The sequence below is a fragment of the Pogoniulus pusillus genome, chromosome 22 (assembly GCF_015220805.1).
Source record: "Pogoniulus pusillus isolate bPogPus1 chromosome 22, bPogPus1.pri, whole genome shotgun sequence".
Classification (NCBI taxonomy): Eukaryota; Metazoa; Chordata; class Aves; order Piciformes; family Lybiidae; genus Pogoniulus; species Pogoniulus pusillus.
The window spans coordinates 8002918-8019709 of record NC_087285.1 but is presented as its reverse complement, the minus strand read 5'-3'; the positions used below and the strand labels follow the sequence as shown (position 1 = coordinate 8019709).

General features: G+C 40.5%; 1 protein-coding gene across 3 annotated transcripts in view; it reads left to right on the top strand.

The window, feature by feature from the left end:
* Window positions 1-16792, top strand: part of SLIT3 (slit guidance ligand 3) — a 525031-nt gene that overhangs the window by 441930 nt on the left and 66309 nt on the right. For all 3 annotated transcript variants that reach the window (XM_064161620.1, XM_064161622.1, XM_064161621.1), the window contains exons 26-27: window positions 2205-2368; window positions 6053-6177. In XM_064161620.1, the coding sequence (XP_064017690.1) occupies window positions 2205-2368; window positions 6053-6177 (289 nt within the window). The remainder of the gene's footprint in view (window positions 1-2204; window positions 2369-6052; window positions 6178-16792) is intronic.

Sequence of the window (16792 nt, the reverse complement as noted above, 5' to 3'; positions counted from 1 at the left end):
TCATTTTTTCCATAGCTGTTTGAAGCCTCTGAGAAAATGTTCACCAAAACGTGATTGTAAACATCATATTGTTATAACTGTTACAACAGACTGTGCAGAGGAAGGTTTGCGTATGGTGTACACACTGTTTCTGTTTCCTGATTATTACTTGAATCAGATAATCATCTGTGTCAGCCATGATGCTACTAATTTGCTTAGGCCTGGGTAATGATAAATATGTTACAGCACTACTGTAATACTTTAAAAGAACCCAAAATCCGTTGGGGTAGAACTGATACCTGCTCAGTTAGGTCAGTTTCTGCCTTAGCTGTCATCGCCATTGGCTGATACAGAGAATGCTGTAACAGGCTCAATTTCTCAACTGAGCCCTCACCTCCCTGAGGACACCACAAAGAACCCCTTGCTGATGGATACTTTGTACAGCAGGTATTGCCATCAGACATATTGACAAACAGCTCAGATTCCTAATCCTCTTGTATCATCTCATTTTTTACTTAAATCATCCCTTTTTATTTTTTTACTTTAATGTATGTTAGTTACCTATAAAAATTAGATGTCTCCTCCTCTGTTTCTCCACATCATCTTGGCTACAGTTATTTTAACTGACATTATTCTAAGTTGACTCACAACAAAAAAAAGAAGCGTCTGAACAGAAGTATCTGCACATTTTGAGAATGCTGGGGATGGTGTTTCATTACTGTTTAAAACTGTGTTTACCTTGTGCAAATATTCTGCTATAACGGGCAAAGAAATGGAGAGAGTATGTTAGAAGTCATGGCTAAAAGTGCAGAGATTCACTATAGTTCCTAGAAATTAAGAAAAAAACCCACCAGCAATACTGCAAACAAAAGAATATGTGACAGTTTCTGCAGTTGTCCATTGTTAGTGTCAAGTGCCTACAGAGCAGCTTTATTTCCAGTGTAGTTTATACAGATTAATTAACAAGGTAGTTGGCTTTCCATTGTGCTCCCATTCCCTTTTTTTTTTTTTTTTATGGCAGTTGTTCAACACTAAAGTTAATTTTTCAGTCCAGCTTTAACTGCTGCATTTTGCTTGACCTTGGACAAGTGAGCCAGTTGATCACAGTTACAGGGTTAAAAAGTCAACCCCGCAGTTTTTTTCCGTTGTAAGCAATGGATTTAGAGGAGGAATGGATGGATATTTTTTAATACTGTGCTGTAGTACACATTTAATTTTGATGAATGAGCCCTAGACAGGGTTTGAACCTATGAACTCTCATTATGAATCTGTCTAGGGCACAGTGAGTTCATTAGTCACTCCAATAGGAAAAAGTATCAACAAATCTACTGAGGTTTCTATCTTAATATCCTGGTATGTTTTTATTTGAAAGAAGCTTGCGTTTAAAGTACCAGCTTAAAAATATTTGATAATGTACATGGTAACAGTCAAGTCTAAAGCCCAGTTTCAACTATTGGTTTCTTTAGTATCTCTTCCTTCTGCTGATCATTGTCTGGAAAATTTTTCTTCCCATAGCAATTCAGGTGTTGTAGAACTAAAGCCTTACCTTTACTCACAGCAAAACAAATTCACGCTTCCAACATGCACTGCTCCACACTTTCAAAAAGTTGGGGTTTAACAACTGTAGAAAATTCTGTGAATTATAGTTACACTGTGTGAATGCTTCTACTTCAGCCATCTGACCTAAGTCACACAATGGGTTAGCCAGCAAACATCTTCAAAGCTCTAAAGGAACTCAGCAGACACCAGGTTGGTTTGGAAAGCAAGTGTCCTCTGTTCATAGGTTTCATCTAGTGGGGAGGCATTGCCATGATTCGTCAGATCCAAACTAAATTACACAATTCACCATTAGGATATGCTTGTGAAGGCCAAAGGCTTAAAAAAAATAAACCAGTGTTATAAATCTGATCAAAGTGATGTGTCTGGTGGCATTGTTCAAGCACAATTGTTTGATTTATTGTTTAAAAAAGGGATTGGTTGTGAGGTATTTATACAACCACCCTAACTAACAATGGGAAGAAAGAAAAAGAGTGGGAATACTGGAGGAGATAAAGCTAAAAGCCTTCCTGAACGAAGCATGGAATAGAATGCTCAGAAGATCTTTCCCACATTTTCAAGTAAAACATTTCTGTGAAACTACAGAATAAATCATGCCTTCAAAGAGATCAGAGGGCTTTCTTTGCTTGCAAACTGAAGTAACTGTTGTCAACTGTTCACACTCCCAGGGCTCTCGGCACCAACCCTCTGCACTGTGACTGCCACCTCCGCTGGCTATCCGAGTGGGTGAAGGCAGGGTACAAGGAGCCAGGGATAGCCCGCTGCAGCGGGCCTGATGCCATGGTGGACAGGCTTCTGCTCACAACACCCACTCACCACTTCCAGTGCAAAGGTAAGAAGAGCAAGCTGGAGGGCTGTCTGTTCTCTCCTGCTGCTTTTCCTCATGTGCAGAGCTTTATTGTTATACTCTTGCAATCTGTTTGGATTTTGGAGAGGAGTTAGGTTTGACTTTCATCTTCTGTACCATCACTTTACATTCAAGTTGCATTTTCATATGCAGTTAATTGCACCACTGGAAAGAAAACCAGCAAACCTCAGAAGAGTTTGTATTCTTGTTGCTCACAGCAGATAATAGAATGGCAAATAAGCCTGTAGGATATTGTTAGAACTTGTCTGAGCAAATAAATTGGAGGTTGCCTTCCACGTACCCCAGAAAACTTGGCTAGAATTAGGGTTATTTTAAAAATACAGAGCACTATAGTTATTATGTAATTCTACTTGAAAACTGAGGAACAAAATTCTTCTGGAAAGCAAGTATTTACCAAAAGTGCATTTTCACTTGGAGATCTACAAATATCCTGATCAGCTTTGTACCAGAATCTGTAGATTATGGAGACTGTTCAGCAGTGTACACTGTAGCAGCTAGCAACAGTTAGGGCAAGGTCAGTGACAGAAGTATGCTGTATTAGAAAGTGGCTAGACAAATGGTAAGTAGCACACTTTTTATGGATAAAGTATCTTATTAGTGAATGCTGATTAGGATATACCTGTATGTTCTTAAGTAAAATATGTTTGGGAGGTTCACTTAGGTTGCCTGCAAGTACATGAAGATGGAGTTAAATTTATAGTGGAAAAGATGAGTCAGTAGCCCCTCCTGGAAATGGGGACATAAAGCCTGGCTTTATGTCTCTCAGAGTGCCATGCACGTTTACAGTACGGCTTGGCAGCGTGATTTTGTAGAAGCTGGGACTAAACTGCTGAACGAGCAAATGGTGGTGCTGAGGTGAGTTTAGAACACAGGTTCCCAAGCCTGAGCTGAATTTTACATCCTTTCAAATATATTTTTCACAACTTTAGCTGTGTAATTTAGTTACTTAGAGATGTCAGTCTCCAAACTATCAGAAGTCTGACTATAAATACCAGAGCTACAGACTTTCTAATAGTCTATCAAGTGTGAAATACAAATACACCCTAAACACTAGAAATACCAAATAAGGTACCTGTTCACACAAAGTGAAACAAAGAAAATTATCTTTTCATGTTAAGCAGAGAGAGAGAGAAGCTCAATAACTTCAGTCTGAAGTAGTGATGTATCAGTAATTATGCTCACTGTCTCTCAAAACTAAGCAAGCAACTCTTGTCTAAGAGAGAAGTAAACTTGTGATCCAGACTATTAAAACAGCCATATACTTTGATGTAAATATTAGTTTTGTCTTCTAGAAAGCTGGTGGATGTGGCTTCTGCTATCCCAGTTGTCCTCGTGGCTTGCTCTATCTGAATAGAAAAGAGAAAAAAAGGTGTTGATCCACAGCAGAAATTATGGATGGTCTGGATGAGTGGCAATATATTCCAAAAAGCTCCAAGCCTCAGAAGAATTCAGCTTTTCTCATCACAGTACACACATTATGAAAAACAGTGCACAATTTGGCAGTCTAATTGAACTCATTTCCCACATTCACATTTAAGATCCAGTGCATCACACTATTTTTTGTGGCCATTGGTGCTACTCTTCAATGGAAAGCAACAGGATGTATCAAGTGCAGTTTTACCCTGGGGCTGGACCCCTGTATGTTGCCTCTCTCAGGGTTCGTTGTGGCCTGTTTGTCCTGCAGCCACATCACCCTCTCATTGCTGAGCTGTACATAGCTGTGCTGTGTGCTTGTGAGCACCAGCAGGAGACTGGCTGTGTGGTGACACAGAGCATCTATGCTTCTGCCTGCTTAGATCAGTCCTAGCTCAAGTGCTGCTACCACAGAGCAGGGCTGAACAACCCTGTTCCCCAAGAAGCCTGCAGAAGTCAGCCCATGCTGAGCTTGGTACCTTGAAGTTCTTGTACAAAGGTAGTGCACAGAGGGCATCTGTGACCTGCAGTAACTTTTACAGTAGAGATTAACTTATCCTTGTTAAAATTATGTTTTTAGCCTGTGACTGAGCAGAAGGTTATGTCTCAGCAGAGCCAAGAGAGTAAAAGTATGTAATGTGCAAGTCATGCAAACTCAGCTCTGCTTTTTATTAAATTGCCCTCCTAGTTATGCAGTAGGAGAAAGGAATGTGCTGGGCTGAGGGCATTTGGCTACACAGATTTATAAATCAGATCCACAAGGGCAAACTAATGAACTTCTTAACTGCTAGGAACTAACCCTGTTCTTATTAGCTCCTGCATTGATTACTTTGATCTGTGCCATAGGAATAAATGGAGTGTATTATGAACCAAATACTAGAAGGAGTTCTGGCTTGGTGACCTCTAAATCTAGAGGAGCAGCACTGCTGTCTGTCTCATGAGCTCTCCTCAGAACTACCTTCATATATTCTTCATATATTCTACCTTCAAGATAAAAGTAGCTCAGATATGTCATATTCTAGTCCCTGTCAGTGCCAGGTATTCAGATGCTATTTCCTCTTCTGTCTAACTCCAAGTTAAAAACATGTATGGCATTTAGTTAGTTGGTGCTGTGCAGTGTTCAAAGCTAATAGTGAAGTTTATGTCTCCTACAGGATGGGCCAAAGCAAGTTGTCAACTGGGGGGGATTTTTTTCATCCCAAGTTTTGGTAGCCTTCTAGATCTCCACTTGGTCTCTAACATCAAGTAGAAGATACTTTCTTCACTTTCAAGATGTTTCACAATTTACCTTATCATTTTTCATGCAAAAACTCTGTATGCACTTCTTATTAGCATAGTACCAATTTTAAGTTACTTTAAAATGTATTTTTCTTTAAACTTAAATAAAATTATTACAGGTCTTTACTGCCTGGTATCATTGAAGCCCTTTTAAACCTTAAAGCTTAAGGTTAGGGTTTTTTCATGTGTGTAAAAGCCATTAACTCATTAATATTTGTACTGTAGCTCTTCAAAATCACCATTCCTTTAACTGAGACTATAACTATCTAAATTAGCTTTCTGTAAAATCTCAGCTATAAAACATTGATTGACTTGGTACCTTAAATGTACTTAGTATTGTTTTGGCCTGTGTCCTTTTTCCTATTCACCCACAAACATCACCACTACTCTGGACGAGTTCTGTTGAGAATGATTCTTCTGAGCAGAACAGGAAGAAAATAAGTTTTAAACTCTCTTAAAATTAAGGATGGTAGAACACTTTGCACCTAAATATTCCCCTAAGCCCCATACTAAGTCTTTCTTGTGCATGTTTTTTCACTTCTGCTGTTGCATCTGTGCTTTCATTCTTGTTACCAGCCATAGAAATGTCATGTTATAGTTCCCTGGGGGTTGCTAATGCAGAATATCCAGCCCTGAGAGAAGGAGAATTTGCTGAAAGCCATATATATATATATGTATATGTCTGCTCTCTGGAGAATCCCAACATGTTTCTTCAGAGCTGATCTTTGCACATCCAGGAGAATATAAGCATCACTAAGATTTGCCTAGCACTTAAGTATTAAAAACCTCTCTGATCCCCGGGAATCTCATGATGCTGTGCAAAGTTGCACCTGCAGCATGCGTGTTTGTGCCAGTGCAGGGTGAATACTGCATTGGGAAGAAATGTCTGTGTGAGTATGGGAGGTATGACTTTTGTCATCCAGTGCTCTGTTAATCTCCTGTGCTTTGCCTTTCCAGAGCCAGTAGATATCAGCGTGGTGTCCAAGTGTAACCCGTGCCTCTCTAACCCGTGTAAGAACAATGGGACATGCAACAATGATCCAGTGGAGTTTTATCAGTGCACTTGCCCTTTTGGCTTCAAGGTATGAATACAAATGAACTACATGAGAAGAATAAAGTGTTCTTCATCTCTTCTGTTTTCTTAATTGTTATACCATGAGGACTCAATTTTACAGGCAACTGAGGTCAGGATCAAAGATCCTTTACTCAAGCAGATTGTGCATGACCTTTCAACTGCATCCCACTACAAATTTTATCCCATAGAATCAGAAAGACATTTTTTCTCTCTATGCTCTGACTATGCAGATCATTCTGAGCAAGTTGCTCTACTTGTCTCTGTTTTGAGTCGGGTGGTTGGACCAGACAATCTCTTGAGGTCACTTCCAACCTTGGCCATTCTCTAATTCTGTGATGTAGATATCCCTATCAAATGGCAAGCCATTTTTTCCTTCCTTTTAATTTCTTTTCTTTGTCACCAACAAAGTAACCATTTCATAAGCTGCTAGGAGAACAAGGAGGCAGTTCAGCTGAGAATTAAGGGTCAGCTAAGTCATCAGTCACAAATATTGATACCTGCTGGTTTACATCCATCTGACACATACTGATTAGCGAAAAGGTGATAACTGGTTAGAAGAAACAACCACTAGCTCAGCTGTCTCTGACTTGTGAGCACTAATGTCCATAGAGTGATGTGCAAGTGTGAAATCCTGTAGATGCCAAGCATTGTGAACGTGTGACATCAGTTTCTCGATAACACATTTGAAAATCAGAAAATCATGTCACAGAGTAATTTCTTTGGCAGTGATGCATAACTCCCATTGTTAACACTGCATCAAGAGAGCCTGAGGTTATCAAGGCTTTGTTTCAGAGTTGCTGTAACTGCAAACTTAGCTCAGTAGCCAGTAGCTGCAGGATTAAGTATAAGTATTAAATGAGGCATATGATCTGTTCACAGCCTGGGGGAGATCAGATGTTATGGCCAAAGAAGTAGGTTGCATCCTGTAGTCCATGATTTTATTTGCCTTATTGGGTGTTTCTTACAGAGTCTTAGTCGCTTGAAGCAGATGATCATAAAACACAGAGTAATAGGAAATATAGGGGGGGAAATAGAAGGGCAAATTGAGAGGGGAAGTAAACATGAGTATCCAAGTCTTACATTTCAGGTAGGATTTAGAAACTGGTTTTGATGATGTCACCATTTCCCTTCTCCATTTCCTTAGGGTGCATCCCAGTTGGTAACAGAGTAATTGTGGTAGATCCCTGAAACACTGGAAAATGGAAGATGTAAAAGCTTGTTTCTTCTACTTTACCCCAATGCACCCATGCCTAGTACATAATAATAACAACAATTCTCCTAAGTAGTTGAAAAAGATCTTAAAACACCACAGCCAAAATCTCGTGTAACTGAAACTAACTCCTTGGTAGCAATTGCTTTGTCTTTGCAATGAGGGAAACAGGGAAGCTGTGGCTGTTTATCTCTGCAGGTTAATAGAGGAATGGTCATTTTAATTTGATGTTTAACATAAACTGAGTTGAACTATTCAGATGGGAATAACTGACTGTTAGAATAACATGAAAAGTAAACACTTTCAAAACTAGCAGGAAAATACCTAAATCTTTGTATATGTCTTACTCTGTAGGGCACATATCCAGGTTATCCAAAGTAGAAATACTGTTGGTTATGAGCATTTCTCTCTCTCTTTTAAGCTTTTTTGCTTGGGGCAGGTTTGTTTTGGGTTTTTTACAGTATTTTGGTCCTAGTAAATTCACAAGTACAGATACACTTGTACTGCTGTAAGACACAGGGAGCAATTATTAACAAGAACAATCAGAATTAATCCTCCAGTTCAGTTATACTAACAATCACTTTCTAGAGTGCATTAGACCTTAGTGTGCATCGTTTTACTGAGTTTTGATAAACCCTTGAAGTGAACTCAGTTGAAATATCTCAGTGCATCCCGCTTTCCTCCTGGCTCTCACACTTTCTCAGGTAACATTCAATGCATGAATGCAAAATCTAAAGCTGCTTGTAAGCACCAAGCTGTCATCCAAGCATGGCAAAGAGCAAAGAGACCCAGGCATGGCACTTAGAGCAGAGTTTAAAAATACTGACTGGATAACAGTACAAGGAGAATTGGTGGAAATTTAATAAGCAAAAAAGAAGTGTGTGTCTTTACCACAGGTTTTTGAATAAAAATGAAATATGACAGGTCCAAATGCAAACCATATGAAAGGAGCACTCTATCTACCATGCCGTTCTCCACCAGAGATTCATGCTAATTCAATAACAATACCTTGCTTCCTTCTCACCAGCCAGCACCAAACAGCTCTATCCATCTGGAAGCTATTTCCCAGACCTTGATAAATTGCCCTAAATCTGCCCTCTCAGCATTTGTTTTTCCTTGTTTGATGTAGATTTTGAAAAAAATCCTGTGTGGAAGAGTGAATCAATAAAGTGAAAACCCACCCTGTTTTCAAATGTAAGCTCATTCAAATGAGCTGACGGCTTTATACTGCTCCCTGGAAAGAGACTGACAGCTACAGACTGCTTTCTGGGGTTCCTCTGCTCATGCTAGCCTTCAGAAAATAAACAGGAGGCCAACTAGCAGAAAGCCACCTAAGTTACCAGTTGCCAAACTGGTGCCTGATGGATTCAGGGCTTTATCCCAGTTACATGTAGACACAAAAGGTTACAGTCTATTTTTCAATATCACACTGATGATGACTCAATCTCCTGTGTTGCATCATCACATGGCTGGTTTTGTTGTGGAATCTGTACCTTATGGGGATGTTAGCAATGTGTAGTGCTGTCCGTGATGGGCCTGGGTAAACGAAAGTAAGTCAATGGCCCACCTGAGCTGAGAGGCCAGTGGGCTGAGCAGTTGTGTTTGATGAGGACAGAAGTACAGATTGCTCCCTGAGGGACAGGGAAGGCCATACGCTGGCTTTGCTGCTGCTTCTCCCTTAAAATGAGGGATCTGTGCATTGGCTGTAGAGAAGACACGGCTGAAACAGTGCTTTCGTGGTTTTCCTTGGGGACAAAGTCCCAATGACAGTGGGACATGGTGTGAGAGTGCCACCTATGTTGGCTGGCAGGCTGGACTGGCTGAGCTCCAGGGTGTCACCACTGCTGGCAGGAAAAGGTTCTTCATGTTGTTTGTTTTCTTATTAAACACAGACATAGGTGTAATTATCCAGCAGTTTTCTCTACCTTCACCATAGCATTCTTTGCAAGATTATTTCAATAATATGCGTGGCTTAGACTGTTAAGTGTGATTGCAAGCAGAGAAATGAAGCTTTCTTCTGCTTTGAATTCTGCTGGCCACCTGCAATGCGAGTGTGTGCGAGTGCAGCCGGTGGCTGGTAAACAGATAACAGTACCACACTAATTCATTTGTCCTGCAGAGTGTGTGGCTTTGATGTATCCCCATTGATACTGTAAAGTCAAGTCTATGGGTGTTAGAATTCAGGAGAATAATCAAACTTGCAATCAGTGAGCCATTGAGAAAGGATTTACTTGAATAGCTGTAGTAAAAACTGAGGTGAGTGAAACCAACACAGTGTATTCTGCCATTGCTGTGTTCTGACAATTCATTCTTGGATTTTCTGCCTGATTTTTGTGCCTTTCATACTGCTTTTTCTTTAACCCAAAGTAACAGCAAATGAAGGAGGGTTTTTTTGTTGGTTTGCTTTTGGTGTTTTTTTTATTCCAAGTAGAGTTATTTGTAGAAATGGGGAAAGAGAGTTTAAAATACACCTATGTTTTATCTGAAATTAAAGAACATTTCCAACGTGGAATATTAAATACAGTATCTGCCCAGGCATTGCACAGCTTCCTGGGTTGCTTGGATAAACAGAGGCCTGAGCCTTTTGGACACAGAATGTTTGTCAACTCTGGGTTCTGCTGTTACTGAAAGCTGTCTGATACAGAAAGTGCAGACAGGTAAAATTAGCAAAGCACATATCCCATTCTTCAGGCAATGGATGCTGATGCATGTCTGTGGTAGAGTTGTTCTGTGAATTTTACCCAACTGTTCACCTTCCTGTTGAGTTCACTCAGTGTCCTGACTTTTCTAGCAGCACTGCAGTATCTTGAGGGTTCAAGCAATTTCACCATTCATACAGAATGACAGATGCAATTGGAAAAATCCTGGGTAAAGCTCTTGAGCTTTGGAGAGGCAGTATTCTTTGCAGCCAGACTCTTGTGGTGGGAGACATTACAGTGAAGCCAGAGTGATATTTAGTGAGGAAGCTGGCTCCAAAGTTCTACTAAGAATTTGGCTCTCCCTGCTCCCTGTCCCCTGTGCCAAGTTTTCATCCCTGGAAAGAGGGTTAGAAATTAAGAATCTCAGAGCGGTGCCTCTAGGATATGTAGGATTTGTCTATCATGTGTTATAAACAGATATGATTGATGTGACAGAACTTAAGCAGGTAGATGTAGCTGAGCAGAAGCTGTGACTGCTCAGCACAGTACTAAAAGCAGATTATATCCTTACAGACCACATTCCATCAGCATGGACTCAGTACTGCACTGATTGTGTCCCTCACTCACAAGGGTGCACATGGCCTTGCATTTGCTTAGAGCACAGGCAAAAGAAGTTTGCTGTATTTGCACTTTGCTGTCCAGATGCACTTCTGCAGCACTGCATGAATGATCTGTCCGAGTCCTGGAATAATGGAATATTCAGCACAGAACTGATGTTAACTGTAGATATAGTAATATTTGCTCCTGGACTGATATTCTGGCTGGCTCCTGGAGTTTAAGGCTGAGATAGTGCAAATTCATTCTAATGGACCAATTGCTGTTATGCTGGTTTGGGTGAGGTTATATGAGTGTCACCAAGTGCAGGGTTTGGCTGCCGATGCATGCCAGCTGTACAAGAATTTGTCAGGCTAATAGTCTTTGAAAATATACTTCTGTGCTTTTGCTTCATTGGATCTAGTAACATATCCATCCAAGTCCCTATATGCATCATTCAGTGCATAAATAAATCCCCAAGTTGGAATTGCAAAAGAAGGAAGAATTGGAAGGAACTCTAGACCCAGCCTACTTTCATCCACGTGAGACAGGAGAGCAAATGCCTCTGCCTCCTTGTGTTGCTCTGTCTTGGCCTCTTTCCTCTCCTAGTGTCAGGGTCAGGGGGACAAGCAGTGGAATGTAAGCTCAGTGCCAAGTTTTCACATGTAGCAAAATACCGTTTGTGTGAGGTGTTTCTGCCTTCAACTTTCATCCTAATAAATTCTCCTGGAGTGTGTGTTTATGGGATCTGGGGTGTTTTATTTTGTGTTTGTTTGTTTTAACCATACTTAAAATACTTATTAATGAATGTTGAAGCGTCTTTTTCCACTCTTAGTAAAATAAAGCAGAAAGCCTTTAGGGATGAGAGGTAATGGGTGGCCATGTAAAATGAGTAGACCTATATTTATGGATGGATTTTTAGGGCAAACACTAGTGTCAGCAGTAGGTTGTTTTAATTTCATATAATGCTCCTAGGCCAGAAATAAAGCCCTGCAGAAATCACATTATTTTCCCGTGTATGCCTATTCTCCAAAACCTACCATGCATCACTCAGACTTGTGTTTCTTTCTTTTTGCCCTTTACATTGTAGCAGGACTAAAGAAAGTGGAGATTTACATCCAGAAGAGCATAAAAATGAAAGGCTTAAGGCAGGATTACCGGCACAGTTGCTGGCTGAAGGTGGTGAGGCATGCATACACCCAGTGCAAGCCCCGTAAAAAGCAGAGTAATGCATTGTGACATGCCCTAATGAGGGCTCTGAACAGTAAAGCCAGCTCTGAAGAAGTATTACCAATTTTGTTAGGCCAACAAGGCAGCAGATGTGGAGCAGCTTCAGGCAGTTGCTCTGTGTGTGCTCAGTGCTGCAGCAGAAGCTGTTGAGCAGTTCAGGTGGATAGTAAACCATACCCACAGCTGGGCATTGTTGTATTCCTTCTTTTGGCAATGTGGCTTATTCCATCTCCACTTTGTTTTCACTCTTGTTTTTACTCCTGTTTTTCTGGTCTAGTTCTAAATGCCTTAAGAGACCAGATTTCCCATCTTTCTTTTCTCAGAGTAAAGAAGTCATCTTTATTGGCATTTATTCTGAATTTCAGGCTCCTGTTCTTGTGTTTGCCTGGCCCTATTTCACTGGACAATAATTTTCCTTCCTCTGTGGTTTGTCTGTCTTTCAGGTGATTGCTAGCTGCTATAACTCTGCTTAATCAAGTTGTGTTTAACCAGCTCTTAAGCTTCTGCATCCCACCATTTCCACACAACTGAATCAAAGTGGTTTGCCACAGCTGAAAAACCTCATTGTTAGATTTTTCTTGTGATTGTCTGTCTGCTATTATACTTGAGGCTTTCTTGGCATTCACTGTACTTGACAGTAAGACGTTTGGGTTTCTTTTGTTGTCCAAGAACATGAGCAGAGGTTGTCCTATGAGGTTAATTGCCTTATTTTCCTTTTTTCTTTGGGGATGATGGAACTGGTGAAGTTGCTGTAAGCAGGCACAGCTGAAAATGAAACTTTCTTTATCGTGAGAGAGTAAACTGTGGTGTTAATAGAAATAATACAATGCCAGATTATTTTGAGAATTAGCAGATTACTGAGTGAGGGAAATGCACATACTGCAAGTAAAGTTGGTGCTGACAGTGCAGGCTCCAGTGCTGAGCTGGTGCCTCTGTGACCCTGGAGGTCCCCTCCCTGTGATTCTGATCATGTCTGAAAGAAATGGTGTGCTCTTGCTCATTGTCTTAGTGAGCATGTTCCATTTCTGAAAATGTTATTTGCATCTTTGATTCTCAAAATACTGCTGCCTGCCTGGGGTACCTGTCAGAGTTCAACCCACTAGCACGTTACAGCCTTGCTTTATGCCAGAAAGGCTTGATGGTAGCTCTGACCTGGCAAGCTTTGTAGGGGAAGCTTTGCAGAGCTTCCACAAACGAAACAGAATATAGTGGCATTTTAGCTGATATAAGATGTATTTTGGTGTGAGGTCTTTTATCAGTACATAACTATTCCAAACCAGAAGCCTGCACAGAGAGGGATGCACCAGCAAAAGTTTCTTGAAATGGACTGTGACTCTTTCCAACACTTCTGATTGGATTTATTTCAGAAATACAATGAGTTTTGTGGAGAGATTTTTTTTAATCACATAAGCCTGGCCTCATGTTAGCTTTCACTGGGTTCCTGCATGTGATGCCTCTCCTCTCTTGTGCAGGCTGTGTTCAGTAGCTTAAGTGTTGTAGGTTAATTGTCTTGAGCAATAGAACACAATAATTATGTGTGCTAATGTCCAGTCTTTATAATCTTCTCTACAGCATTCATGTTAAAAGAGCGGCACTGACTAAGGGGCCTAAGGGGGAGAAGCTTTATTGTCACTGCAACATGTATTGTTAAATAAATAGGTCCTGATATGTCTTGAAGGTACTGAAAATATTGTTCTTATTCATGAGTACTGCTTGAATAAGACACTACATATGGAATGTTCTCTTTACGTCAAATCTTTTGGTTTGGATCTGATGTACAGAGGCAACCCTGGTCAAAATCAACTATTTTCTACGTGCCTAATTTTCTCCTGCATCTCCCAAAACATTGACAGAGTGATCTGCATCCAACAGTTAATCAAGTAACTTTGGAAGCTTTGGAGCATCTGTCCCATGGAACCTCTGGACTCAGTTCAGATAATGTGCTAGTTGAATTGACTCTGATAGATTAATTACATATCTTCTGCTGTTGATTGAAAGCCCAAAAGACCATTGAAAGCCAAGGTCCTTATGTAAGGAGAGGTTTAGAAGGACAATCAGGATTTACATGGTAATGAATATAATTGCAAAACAAACCTCAGATGTCCACTGAGCATTAAATTTCATGCTCATAGGAGAAGAAGTGGAGTTTTGAAAAGTAATATGATGAGTCCTTGCACTGTGACTTTGACAGGCATATTCTTGATTACTAGCTACAGAGGTAATGGAAGGTGTATCATACCCTGGAGGATCATAAATCTTTCTGATTTAAATAAAATGAGTCTTAAGAGAGCAGAGTTCACATAATTTGCTATAAATTGACAATGGTGATTTATTAACAAGCACAAGAAAGCCACTAAGAAGTGCTGCTGCCATGCCCAATTATTGTTTTATCAGATGTCAGATGAAGCTAGACTGGCATGGAAGATAACTATACAGTGCTGAGGATGGTGAGGTATAAATGAATATTATCTGTAGTTTTGCTTCAGACACACTGAGAGTTTTCAGAGGGAGGTAAATCAGCCAAATTGAGCAGGCAGCAACAAAACCAATATCCATGGATCTTCTTTCATAATCTAGCTTCTGTGCCATTTAGCAAACAGTGTTTCTCATGATGCTTGTGAGCAGCAGGCAACTTTTTTATTGTACGGTGTGAGTGTTAAGTACAGCTGTCTAAATAAGGCTACTCAAAAAAAGAAGACAACAACCAAAAAAAAAGAAACCAGAATTGCCTGGGTAAATTAATATTTATTTTAAACACTTTTCCACAACAGGGATTGGATAAAATTAATTAATTTTTCATGTTAAATAGCAGTCTTCTGAAGGCACGTTTATTACCCCTTTGGGACAGATGGCTAAAGAGAAAGAGTTAATTCATCAGCACTGGGAGTACTCCTAACCTAGAGATATCAAAGGCTTGGTTGTCTGTAGCAAGGTCTGCATTCAGCAGGAAGAGTCACAGCATTTTTGTGAACAACAGATGATCCAAATCTTCCAGCTTCCACCTGGCAATCTAAAAGCAATCCGATCCAAAATTGCTGTGATACTATCCATGCCTTGCCAAATAATTTGTATATGTGCCTAAGCAGATGGATCTAACTTACACCCTGCCAGCTCTTGTAGTTGTCTGACCTTGCCAGTGAGCATCATCTATATCTTGTCCAGATTGAGGCTTAGCCATTATGACCATGGCTAGAAAGAGATAAACAAGGAAATATATCACCTGGACCTACTGGAGAGTTTCAAACTACTGTGTGTGGGTACCACAGAATCATAGAATGGCTTAGTTTGAAAGGCCCCTTGGAGATCATCTACTCCAATCACCCTGCCATCGACAGGGACACCAGTCAACTATACTGGGCTGCTCAACCCCAACCTGGCCTTGAACACTGCCAGGAAGGGGCCATCCACAACCTCCCAGGGCAACCTATTCCACCACACTCATACTGAAGAACTTTTTAAGGTTCAGTCCGAACCAAACCTTCTTTCCTTCACCTTAAAATCATTCCTCCTTGCTAAACACCCTTACAAAAAGTCCCTCTCTAGCCTTCCTGTAGGATCCCTTCATGTATTGGAAGGCAGCTCTAAAGTCCCCCCGGGGTCCTGTCTTCCCTAGGCTGAACAACTCCAGCTCCCTCAGCGTATCCTCATACTAGAGGTGGTCCAGCCTTTGGATCACCTTTGTGGTCCTCCTCTGGACTCACTCCAGCATCCTTATGATGGAGACCTAAGACCTGAGCATTTGAGGTGGAAGTCTGACAAGTGCAGAGTAAAGGGGAAGAATCACCTCATAGAGCGTACTTCCCAATCTGTCTTTCTGTGGCTTCTCCTTGAAGCCTATCATGAAGTGGAAGATGTACTTAGCCTTTTTTCTTCATGTACTGATTGCTTATTCACAGGATGTGTCAGAGGACACCTGCTTGACACATAACGCTAGCATTTGTGAGACAGAGTTGGATGTGGTTGTGTTACTTCCCCTACTAGGAATACGAAGGGCTAGGTTTGCACACAGTAGCTTTGTAGCTGGTAATTTTGTCTGATTGCCCTTACAGCTTTAGCTGCATTTAGAGCTTGATAATTAAGTTGTTTATGAAAATTTCCTAGTTCTTAATTTAAAGTCTCTATCAACTCTATTTGTCTTCGTCTAGTATTTTTACTAAACACATGAACACTGCCATCTGCTCCCTGCATCTACCATCTAAATACAATTTATTATGAACACATTGTAGATTGCTAGCAACTTGAGTAAACTTTGGGATTTCTTTTATATAGCTCATTTTCCCAGCATGCTTTAAACCCTGTAGTCATTGAACAAAGCTTTGATTAGCTGGAAAGAGTTCTTTCCTATTCACAAACCACTGAGGTTAGATAGACTTCTTGTCTGTAAGTGCCTCTGCCACTGACTGGAACATGTTTCTACTGCACTCAGCGGTGACAGTTTTATACACCAGGAGGTTTCTGCTTTGTGCCTGTGGCAAGCTCCCTGCTGCCACCTCTTATCTGAACCCACTGCTGTTACAAACAGGTGAAGGATCATATTAAAATGGACAGAGCTGAAATCTCTTCCATAATCTCTCAAATGAAGCATTCAGCCTCCACAGACAACACTAATTTGTGAAACTTCATTTTAAAATGGAAACAGAACAACAAAGCATTGCAATAGCTGAAACACTGTCAGATCAAATGAGTGCTTTTTGGTTGTAATATCCTTTGTTCTTCCTGCTGAGGTCCTCGTGAGTTTTTTGTTACTTGCTTGGTTTCCTAATCGTGATATAATGTTTTCCAGTATTGTATACTTGTAAAGGCTAGAATTTGGCACAGCAGGACTGAGGAACAGCTTGTATGTACACCAATGCCCAGTAATTGTTGAGTATAAAATGAAGAACTGACACTTCCTAAGCGCGGTGAATAGTTTCTGTTCTCATTTGCTAAAATTTGGAGCTGGAGCAGCC